The following is a 12,115-nucleotide window of genomic DNA, read 5'->3' on the forward strand; positions in this document are numbered from 1 at the left end:
GTACGTTGAATGGAAGGCCACTTATTTGTCATGCGAACTGCGAGTCGCTTTCTGCACCGCCCAACACTGGAGTGCAAGTTTTTTTCGCGCCGGAATTGCCGGAAAAGAAACATCTCTCATTGTGCCCAGCGGTTGTTGTTACGATTATTGTTATTATGATTGCGTATTGTATAATAAGGAAAGTATTCCCTCATCTCTCCTGGACACTGGACACTGGACACTGGACACTGGACAATGTTGCGACAGCTGTTGGGGGGGCGTCCTCCCCGGGCTGCTTATTGTAATTGTTGTTCAACGAAGTTTTCCTTTTCCCTTTCCGTTTCGGGTCGGGTACTTGGCTCCTTTTGTTTTTCTTAACGCATTGCGAGAAGCCTGGTGCTGCCTTCGTTTCCACCTGCCGAAATTACGTAAGCGCCACTCCAAAAGCAGCAACAAAGGGACAAAGGAACAGTGACAAAAGAGCCGGGCCGCCCACCTGAACCCGTTCAAGTACACGGGCTTCGGAGTGTCCTTATTGTATTTGCATTTTACTCTTCCAGCGCTATGGCTTTAATTGTTTAACTACGGGACTAACTAACGGGTTGTCTGCAGCTTGTGTTAACATATCGTGGGCTAATGAGGGGGGCCCCTGAACTAACTTCAAAATGCAGGCACAAGGAAACACTAGGTGGCCCGCTCAATGAACTATCAACAACCGCATTCGTACAACACTTTGTTCATAAAATACTAATTAATTTCCATTAGCAAACTGCAAACTGAAAACTGCGAATGAGTAGCACCCACGCCGGGCGCTTGGCCATCAGATCCACCGGGCTGAAAGCCCGCTAACTGATCTAATTGGATGGTAACGTGAACAAAATTCCATTTCGAAATTTTAGCCCCTACGAATCCCCAGTGTTTATGCGAAATGAGGCTGCCAGGCAGGGAAACCCTGTTATAAATAATTTTAACATTTTCCAACAATCTCGGCTCGGATATCAGGAATTTGCATTTTCTATTTAATTTTCCACATCTCGAATGCATCCTTGGCACAGCACAATTTCCGAGCGCAGCATTTGTCCGGACAACTGGGGAACGATAATTCGAAGAAGAGAAAACGGCAGCAGCAACACTCCAAGGATTAATTTAAGAGCTGAAAGTGAAAGCGCAGCTTCATTTTTAGCCACAGCGGAGCTGCAGAGCAGCGGCAGAGACATGAAATTTATGTTATACACTTGGAGAATTATGTGTTTTGCGGGCCTGGGGCCTGGGGACTGGGGAGCAGCAAATTGGGGCAGCCGTAGAATCAGCGACGCAGACAGAATCAGAGAAGCAATCAAGCATTGGCTCTGAACTAGATACGGCGCTTGGCAGCCTCTCTGAGATTTCAACATGAAATCATTAGCAGGACGCTGCCTCTGGTTAGCGTGTGATATACTATATTGGACCTGACCAGACCAGACCAGACCAGACTAGACAGGACAAGCCAGCAAACATGCAACGTGTGTGTCCCCACCGCACTCCCGCAGGCCTTTGTCCCAGCTTCTATGCAAACATGGCAAACATTCAGCAACAAGGACAAGGACATGCCCAAAAGTGGTTTCAAAACTAGTTGTCGTTGGCTGCGCTGCGATGCTCAGTCATTTGATGGTCAGTCCACCCTCTTCAGTACCCAAAAGGAGGACCCATCAGGCAAGGCCTAGGACTAGATCTCCCGGCCCATATATATCTGTGCTATAAATCAGGAAAATTGTATCCCATTGGTATCCCTGACATGTGGCTGGGGGGGATACATTTTTTCAAGGGTATGCCAAGCAGCGACCCCGGCAACGGGACTATTTCCTGCAGCGAATGTTTATCAATGTTGGGTATCTTGCATGTTGTGTACCGCACCACAAACTCTGATTTAATTTTTCGAAAATTGTTAAATGTTCCTTCTTCTGTTACGTGACGTTCCCTTCCGTTCCGTATCGTCCCGTGTCCTGTGTCCTGTGCTGTGCTGTGCTGTTCTGCATTCAATATTAGCCGCTTGTAGTCGCTGCGGTTGTCGCCTTTGTTATTGTAACTGTTCTCATTTAGCAACTTTTTGGCAATTCAATTTAACACGGGATACTGCCTGTCAGCCACAATGCAATTTGATCGTCATCTGTGCGGCAGGCGGCAGGATCCTTACAGCTGTCCTGCCCAAATTATGCAGAAAAGTGGTGGGGGGGAACTGTCCGCCCATCAATTAGCGGCTAATAGAAATAACAATGAACCAATTTGCACTTAACACATTTTCGGTCGATATAATACAAATTCAGAGAAGCCATTGTTCGGGCCAGCCGCTGAAGAATAACCGTAACTTTAACATTATTATTGTATGAGCAGAGAGAGCCGCCTATGTTGTAAAACGTTGACGTTCTGCAGAGCTGCTGCGCTCTCCCGCTAAAGGGTCTCTCTGCCGCCGCCACTTCGGCAATCACTTTGATCTAACGCCGTCGTCTATAGTTTAGTTCTATGCTAACCCCTCTGCGCATTGGTTGCATATCGATCTCGCATAAGGTTTATCTGGCAATAGCAAGCAATCGGCTTCCGCTAAGCCACCAAGATTAAATCCGAATTATAAAGTTTAACCCGAAATCTCTTTTCATTTTTGAAACACATAGGTGCCAAAAAAGCTTGGCATCTCAAACATTGGTGACCCCCCGACGTGATATAAAACCATTGTTTAATCGCGTTCCGTTAAAACACTTATTATTTATACAATATTTTGTTGTTGGGTATTTTAACTACCAACAAATACATTTGGGTGCACGTTGAAAAACAGTTTAAAGTGCAAATTCAGTGAGAGTGCGGCTGGAATATTTATAGACAAATTCCGGTACTTTAAGCGTCGAATCTCTCATTCTCTGCGCAGCTGCAGCCGCGGTTCTTGACTTTTCGTGTCTTGCATTCTCGCTCTCGCGTCTATACATCGTCGCTTAAGCGGTATTTCATTTTCCGTTGTTGTGTCGAATTGCACAACGGTTAACATGGACAACGATCCGAATACAGGCGCGGGCGGAAATATTGTGGTGGCTGATTCCAGACTGAGTCTGTATAAGCGTAAAAGTCAGTCATTATATGATCGATTGCACAGGCTTGGCGAATCCTTCGCGGGGAATAAAATCGATAAGCTGACCGCCGCGGAAGTCGAGGTGCGCCTTGATATGTTGGCAGAAATTCGAGAGGAATTTAATAAGGCCCATAATGAGTTGGAGGCTCTCGATCAAAACGAGATTGGGAGTGAGCTGCGCGAAATCTTCGATACTCTTTTCATATCGTTGAAAGCTGAGTTGCTGGCTGCTGTTGAAGTAAGCCAGTCACACGCCGCTGCCCATTCTACGACTCTGCCAAGCCATTCCGGACATAGTACCATCATCATGGCTCACAAGCAGCGACTTCCTGAGCTGAAGGTGCCTAAATTTTCTGGTGGATACGTCGAGTTCTCGGATTTTATGGCAATGTTCAAATCGGTGATTGAAGCGGATGCGGCTTTGGATTCGGTTCGATCGTTAGAGCTCTCCAGTGCCAATTATCGTGCGGCTCTGGATATACTTAATAAACGCTTTAATAACAAAAGACTTGTTTTCCAGGCACACATCAAGAAGATTCTTGGGCTAAAGAGGGTAGACTCGCCTTCTGCTAAAAGGCTTCGGGAGTTTTCGGATGCAGTCAATTTACACATGCGAGCGTTGCAGACATTGGGAACTGCTGAGGAGATTTCAGGATTCATGGTCATCAACATGCTGCTGCAGAAGTTGGATTCGAAGACGCAAACCAAATGGGAGGAGCACACATCGTCGGATGCTATACCTACCGCAGAGGAATTCTTCGAATTCTTGCAGCAACGCTGCCAGAAAATGGAGCGGTTGGAATATGCTACAGCGACACACGCTAGTAGCGATCAGGTGGGAAAAAACCATTCCTATACGCAGGTTAAGAAAACGTTTGTAGCTTCCAACTCTTCCGCCGACGTATGCGTCTTTTGCCACTCAGCGGGCCATGGAATATACTCGTGCAAGATATTCGGAAATCTCTCACCGTTGCTGCGCCACAAAGAAGTGAAGAAGCTTTCCCTATGCTTCAATTGCCTAAAGCCGGGGCACCGGACCCGCGCATGCAATAGTGCAAAATGTCGAGTATGCGGCGGTAGGCATCATAGTTTGTTGCACTTCGATAGTATACAGCCCACAACACAAGGCTGCCCAGGTATTACTCCTCCCGATCTGGCCGTTCAACCGTCTACCTCTCTTGCTGCCCAAGGTCTTCACTCTGATGTCGTGCTTCTGGCTACAGCCGTGGTTCTCGTAAAGAATCGGTGTGGCGTTTTAGTTCCTTGTCGTGCCATCTTAGATTCAGGATCGCAGCTGCATCTCGTCACATCCAGGTTCGCCCAGCAGCTTCAGCTAAGGAGAACTCAATCGTCTGCACTTGTGTCTGGGCTTGGCGATACCAGCGTTTCTACTGAGGGATCCACCATAAGCATTTGTATGCATTCTCGCACCTCTGCTTACACAACTACACTTACTGCTCTCATCGCCCCCACGATTACCGATTCTCAACCAAGTATGACAGTAAATGTATCCGATTGGCGTATTCCATCTAACATTCAGCTCGCTGATCCTGCATTTTTCAATCCTCAACGGGTTGATCTTCTCATTGGTGCGAGCGTTTTTTATGATTTCCTCTGCGTAGGGCAAATCAAACTCACCGATGGACTGCCTCTTCTGCAGAAGACCCGGCTTGGGTGGATTGTATCTGGCGGTGGACAGAAGGTATCAAGCTCGGCGCTTTTGGCTACGCACAATTGTCCAGATTCGATAGCTTAAATGGAAGCAAGGTTGGATAAAACTCTTCGTATATTTTGGGAAGTCGATAATTGTGTGGAGGCTGGGTTGAATACCAAAGAAGAAGACGATTGTGAAGCACATTTCGTAAGCCACCTTTCACGGTTGCCATCCGGGGAGTATGCAGTTCGTCTGCCGCTAAATAACAATACTGATCGTTTAGGAGAATCTTATTCTCAGGCTTATCGACGGTTCATCAGTCTGGAGCGAAAACTGGAGCGTAATCCTACACTCAAGGAGCGGTATTCCGCCTTTATGAGGGAGTACATTGATTTGCATCATATGCACCAAGTCAACCCTGATTCCCGTAGTCTCTGCAAATATTTCTTGCCTCATCACTGTGTCCTAAAGGAGGACAGTACGACGACAAAACTCCGTGTCGTTTTCGACGGATCCGCAGCTACATCAACTGGATATTCTCTAAATGATGTGATGATGACAGGCCCTGTTATTCAGCCTGCATTGTTTAACATATTGATTCGCTTTCGAACATATCCAGTCGCTCTCACTGGGGACATTTGTAAAATGTACCGCTGCGTACGAGTGTCTCCACCCGACAATTTGTATCAGTGCATCCTATGGCGAGATTCCATCGAGTCAGAGGTTCAAGTCTACACATTAGACACCGTCACATACGGGACGAGGGCTGCATCATTTTTAGCGGTCCGCGCAATGCACCAGCTGGCCATCGACGAGGGTGAGTCCTACCCTCTTGGCTCAGCTGCTCTGCGGCAGGAGTTTTACGTGGATGTCCTTATTTCGGGCGGTAATTCGGTCGCACAGGTCATGGACAAGATGCACCAACCATCAGCTTTACTGTCCCGTGGTAATTTTAGACTTAGGAAATGGTGCTCCAGTCACCAGGTAGTACTTGAGGGAACCCCTGAAGATGACATAGAGAAGTTCCTAAAGTTTAATGATGGAAGCGACATTGCCAAAACTCTCGGCTTAGCGTGGGACCCTGCTTCGGATCAGCTGCTTTTTGCCTTGTCCGCACTGGACACAAACTCAAAGCCATCAAAGCGGTCGGTTTTATCTACGATTGCGCGGTTCTACGACCCTCTTGGATTGATAAATCCAGTCGTTGTCAGGTGCAAAAACTTCCTTCAGCAGCTTTGGAGAGAAAATTTGGATTGGGATGAAAGCCTACCCTCAGCGTTGCATTCAACTTGGATGGACTTGAGAAATAGTTTGGCAAGCATTTCTCGGATCTCATTTCCTCGCTTGGTTCTTCGTTCTAGTGTGGCTACAGAAGTTCACGGATTCTGTGATGCCAGCTTAGAGCATATGGCGCTTGCGTGTATGTCGTGTCCAGGGAAGCCCAGTCTTTGAGCCACGTTTTGTGCTCAAAGTCGCGAGTGGCGCCGCTAAAGACTATATCGATTCCTAGATGGAATTAAGTGGAGCCCATTTGCTTGCGAAAATCATGCAGAATGTAAAGGACATGGGAATCTTTACAGGTCGGTTCTATTGCTGGTCGGATTCGTCAACAGCATTATCTTGGATTAGGGACGAGCCAGCTAAATTTCAAGTTTTCGTGGCAAATCGAGTGGCATCAATTCAGGAGTTGACGGCAGCCATGGAATGGCGCTATGTTCCCACATCTTTAAATCCTGCTGATATTCTCTCGAGAGGCTCGCTTCCCAACCATCTTATCCAGTCAGAGCTATGGTTTCACGGCCCATCCTTTTTGCTAGGCTCCAAGGATAAGTGGCCTGTATCTCCATCTAACAACATAGCAACTTTGGAGCTTCGCAAGAGAGGATTGCTAATCACGTCTCCACATGCCGATCTCACGTCCGGATGCAAATTTGCGAATTCATTCTTTCGCATGCAGCGCACATTCGCCTACATGCATAAATTTATACATCGTCTTAGGCATCCAGGACTCACCGTTTCTGATATTCGGCAAGGAACGCATCTTCTAATTCGACACATTCAGCTGGCAAATTTGTGGATGGACATAAAGGAGATTCGGCGCAATGGTCAAGTCATGAAATCCAGTTCTATTAGTTCGCTCAACCCGTTCATCGATCATTCTGGACTACTTAGAGTTGGAGGTCGTCTTGGCAACTCATCGCTAGGATTTGACGCTCAGCACCCGCTCATTCTGCCAAAGGGACATTCCATTACCTTTGCGCTGATAAGATATTATAATGAAAGAAACCTCCATGCCGGACCTCGCGCCTTGCTATCCAAAATTCGGCTGGAATATTGGCCCATTGGAGGTGTTAAGGCAGTGTCAAGGGTCGTCAGCAGATGTGTGAGATGCTTCAGGACTAGGCCGCGCATGGTCGAACACATCATGGGAGACCTACCTAAGGAACGTTTGGAAGGATCTCGAGCTTTTGAAGTCACTGGAGTAGATTACTGTGGACCTTTTTTCTACCGATCAGAAATCCGCACGAGGCCTCCGATCAAGTGCTACATTAGCGTATTCATCTGTTTCACTTCTAAGGCTATACACATGGAGCTCGTAAAGGATTTGACCACCGCATCGTTTCTAGGCGCACTAAAGCGTTTTACTTCCACTCGAGGAAGGCCAAGTCAAATTTGGTCGGACAATGCGACAAACTTCGTTGGGGCCAAGAACGAGCTTCTGGAGCTAAAGAAGCTTTGTCTGAGCGAACCGCATATGAAGGAGGTCCACGAATCCCACCTCGCTCTGCGCATTTTGGCGGGTTGTGGGAAGCGGCCGTGAAGACCGCAAAATATCACCTGTACCGCTCAGTTGGACCATCTGTGCTTAGCTTCGACGAGCTGCGCACTCTGATCTGTCAGATCACTGCAATTGTTAACTCTCGCCCTTTGCTCTCGCTTTCAGAAAATCCTGATGATTTAGACGTTTTGACTCCTGCTCATCTGCTTTTAGGCGGTCCCCATGAGCAAATCCTCGAGCCTGACCTAACGAAGCTGAACTACAATCGTCTGGATGGCTGGCAGCGGGTCACCCAACTACAGCAGATCAGAAATATTTTGGAGCCGTTGGCGCGAAGAGTATCTCACTCTTTTGCAAGAGCGCGCGAAGTGGCGTACCCCCGCGCAAAACATCTGCAAGAACGACCTCGTTCTGGTGAAGGACGAAAATCTTCCTCCAATGCGTTGGCCACTGGCTAGAGTGGTCGATGGCGTTTTGGGCAAGGACGGAGTGTGTCGCGTCGCTGACCTGAAGACATCCTCAGGAAACATCAGGAGGGCCGTCACTCGGCTATGTTTGCTGCCCCTTAAGGAATCTGTTGAGAGACTAGCTCCCAACGGGGGGAGTATGTTCGGGCCAGCCGCTGAAGAATAACCGTAACTTTAACATTATTATTGTATGAGCAGAGAGAGCCGCCTATGTTGTAAAACGTTGACGTTCTGCAGAGCTGCTGCGCTCTCCCGCTAAAGGGGCTCTCTGCCGCCGCCACTTCGGCAATCACTTTGATCTAACGCCGTCGTCTATAGTTTAGTTCTATGCTAACCCCTCTGCGCATTGGTTGCATATCGATCTCGCATAAGGTTTATCTGGCAATAGCAAGCAATCGGCTTCCGCTAAGCCACCAAGATTAAATACGAATTATAAAGTTTAACCCGAAATCTCTTTTCATTTTTGAAACACATAGGTGCCAAAAAAGCTTGGCATCTCAAACAGCCATGGTGCCTTTTACTGTTGGAAAGCGTTTCAATCTAAAGCCTAATATTACAAGGCACTGATCAATTTATTGGGGATAGAAATCCCTGAAAGAGCCACTCCATACCTCCACTTTTCCCCAGGTTTACCGCATAGTTGCATTTGACGTTGGAAAACTCTGAATAAATGAAGGTGGGCTTGGGTTCTGCACTAGACGGGGTTTAAAATATATAGCGGTGATAAAACCAAAGAATACAATCAGAATACAAAGAAACGGCCAGGAAAGAGTAATAACACACATGGCCAGACATCAATAAAAGCCAAAGCACTGCCGTCGAAGGCCCGACTAAAGAACACCCACCACTGGGGAACTGTAGCTATGTATATCTCAACGAAAAGGTAGCCCATCCTGGGGGCAAAGCTATCTGTCCTGTGAAGGCATAAGCCTCCACAGCACTAACCACGACACCATCTCCTGGAGGGACCGCCCCGACGGCTGGTTATCTAATTTCATTATTTCATTATCACTTTTTATCCGATTCTTATTACTTCTATTATAATTAGTATTACTTAGACAACGAACAATGAATCCTTAGTTTCCCCAATTAAAATAAGAAATAGGCTAAGAAAACCCCTAAAATAGTGAGGCGTTTACTTATTTGCAGCGAAGAGACAACACGAAAGAGAGACGCCTACTACGGCCACGCAGCAAAGAGAGCCGACATGGAAGAGAAGGAAACGAAGAGACTCGCCGGTCGCTCTTACGCCCACGCAGCCAAAGCAAGAGAGAGAACGGCCGAAGGCAAAGGAAAAGAATGCAAGAGAGCGAAGCGACAGAGAAGCCGCCTATCGCCCACGCAGCCGAGGCCGACAGCCGAAAGCTGCGGAGCCACGAAGCGGCGGAGAAGCTGCAAATAGTAAAGCAGAGGCCTGGCACGGTCCAGCGCGGGCGAGGCTCGGGAGTGATCTGGGAGGGCTGAGCCAGACCGGTTGTGCGACGGAAGCCAAACTAGATTTAAAAATAGCCGTGACCGCGCCGTGTACGCAATAAGCCGGACGCGGTGCATAAAAACCAGCTGTGACCGCGGTGTGCAAAGGAAGCCACCGACGTGACGAGGACCGGCCGCCGGACCCAAGGAAGGGAAAGCAAGGGTGAGCCCCCTCACGTATGTGAGCTCTGGGGGGGATAGATCGGTGCAGTAGGCAGGGTGTACGCACAGAACCAGAAGTTTTCCCGAAAATGTTGTAAATTTTTGTCATTTATTCCCCCCACAATAAAGACACCCACCTCAACCCACCGGTTTCGGAACTTTCGCCCGTAGGAGTCCCTCAGCCCCACCCCCTCTCTTCCCTATTCCCTGGGGGCCCGGCGAAGGGGATGTGAGTCGTGGATCATGCGGCATCCCCCAAGCTGTGCTTCCCTTCCCCATACCTGTCTCCTCTGGGGACCCGGCGATGCTGGATGTGAGTCGTGGATTCACGCGGCATCCGCAAAGCTGGGTTCCCTCTCCTACACCCTCGCCCTGGGGACGCGGCGACGCAGGTGTGAGTCGTGGATCATGCGGCATCTGCTAAGCTAGGCTCTGCAGCTCGTCCTTCCTGCGGGACGCTATCCAGCGGATGTTCATCCCGATCCTGGTACACTAATCGGGGCACCGGTACGAGTCCTTATCAGCATGGTACTGGGTCTGGGGCTTCTGTACTAGGATACGCGGCACTGGGTGGAGAGTCCTGTTCGAAGGACACGCGGCACGGTCGGGCCTACATAAGTATTTGTCTACTGGCATCCCCGACAACGAGTATTTTCCACATTTTATAAATGGCCGAGGAAACCATCGCAAACATTGACAAAGAACAAATTGTAGAGTGGTTGCTGGAGAAGGAGATCATTTTTCCAACCAGCGCAACACTAAGGCAACTTCGTAAGCTTGCCATAAGTGGTGGAATGGACGAAGTTTCTGAAAGTCCGGTGAATAAATCGGATATTGAATCGGATGGAAAAGTGTCTGAAAATGAGCAGATCGACGATATTCTTCTTTCATATCGTCGATCTGCTCATTTTCAGACACTTGAATTACACTTGTACTTGACGCCGCAATAAGGGTGGCTGAGAAAAAGAAGAAACTGGCTTCTTTAATGGTAATGGACAACTATATGACCGATGACATCCGAATGGTCAAGCAACTTATTGCCCCTTTTTCTGCCAGTGAAAATAATGAAGCCTCTGAATGGGTCTTGAATTTTGAACGGATTTGCGGAGGCGTGAACGAAAGCAACAATTTTAAGCTTCGTTGTGTGCTCATGTTGATGAAGGCGGGAACAGAGGCGGACTTGTTCATGCGTGTCGACAAATCAAAGACTTACGACGAGTTTAAGGGAAACTTCCTAAAAACTTTTGGCCGCAGCAATTCAACTGCCGACGTGGTACTTCTGTTGAAGGAAACCTTTTTCAACCCGGAGAAAAACTCCGTAATGGGATATATTCTTCGCATGGAAGAAATTGCTATGCGTGCCGACATCGAAGAGAAATTGACAGTGCAGTTCATCGTTGATGGTTTTCGTGATCGATCTTCCAGTATCGCCTTATTGTATTCAGCGTCGACCATCGGAAAACTTAAGGAGCTAGCTCGACAATACGAGGCTTTGAGGAAGAGTACCCAGACGAATTTTAAGCGCACTGGGATGACCGCTTCCGGAAATGACCGGAGCCAGGTGCGCTGCTATAATTGTTCAGCACATGGCCATTATGCTTCATCGTGTCCCGCACCTAAGCGGGAGAAGGGATCGTGTTTCCAGTGTGGATCCATGCAGCACCAGGTGAAGGATTGCCAACAGAAGCCTATGCCAACCCAGCGATCCGTGGGTACAGCCAGCAACCCGCCAATGGACGACAGAGAGGAGAACAATATTTTTGTTCCTATTGTTAATCAGGTAGGGGTATATTTTTACACTGATATAAAACGCAGGTATCAAATTAAATTTCTTTCTGGCATGTTGGACACCGGTAGCGCTATTAATTTGATGCAGCGCTCGGCGATACCTTATGAAAATTTTGATGGTGTACTAAGACCGACAGAGTATTTTGGAGTTAACGGTTCGAGAATAAGCATTTTTGGAAAAAAAAAAATGTCAATTTAGTTTTTCATAACATTGAAAAAGAACTTATATTTTTCGTTGTACCAAACAACTATATTTCGTGTAATGTCCTTCTGGGGCGCAGTTTCCTTGAAAATTATGGAATAAAATTAATTTTTGAAAATGAAATTGAAAATGTAAAGCGAGTTACGCAAAGCAATATGGTCTCAATTGAAAATAGAGTATTAGTAAACAGTGACTTAGATGAAAATAGGGTATTAGTGAACAGTGACTTAGATGAAAATAGAGTATTAGTAAACAGTGACTTAGATGAAAATAGAGTATTAGTGAACAGTGACTTAGATGAAAATAGAGTATTAGTGAACAGTGACTTAGATGAAAATAGAGTATTAGTGAACAGTGACTTAGATAAAAATAGAGTATTAGTGAACATTGAGAGTGACCAAATTGAAAATGTAGTATTGACAAATAGAGATGGTGAGATGATGTTATCAGATATCAATAAGAATGGATTATTAAAGGATGAAAATTATGAGAATAAGATTAGTGACCAATTGAA

General features: G+C 47.1%; 1 protein-coding gene across 1 annotated transcript; it reads left to right on the forward strand.

Annotated features, from left to right (window-relative positions):
• The first annotated feature begins 10,579 nt into the window (after nucleotides 1-10,579).
• LOC117193275 lies at nucleotides 10,580-11,724 on the forward strand. Its single transcript, XM_033398020.1, has 2 exons — nucleotides 10,580-11,391; nucleotides 11,469-11,724. Exons 1-2 carry the CDS (start codon nucleotides 10,597-10,599, stop codon nucleotides 11,475-11,477), a joined length of 804 nt encoding a protein of 267 aa, XP_033253911.1. The 5' UTR covers nucleotides 10,580-10,596; the 3' UTR covers nucleotides 11,478-11,724.
• Nucleotides 11,725-12,115: the final 391 nt, after the last annotated feature.

This window comes from Drosophila miranda, assembly GCF_003369915.1.
Source record: "Drosophila miranda strain MSH22 chromosome Y unlocalized genomic scaffold, D.miranda_PacBio2.1 Contig_Y2_pilon, whole genome shotgun sequence".
NCBI lineage: Eukaryota > Metazoa > Arthropoda > Insecta > Diptera > Drosophilidae > Drosophila > Drosophila miranda.

Coding starts and splice junctions, on each gene's coding strand:
- LOC117193275 (XM_033398020.1), top strand. CDS start 10,597: ATGGTAATGGACAACTATATGACCGATGACATCCGAATGGTCAAGCAA.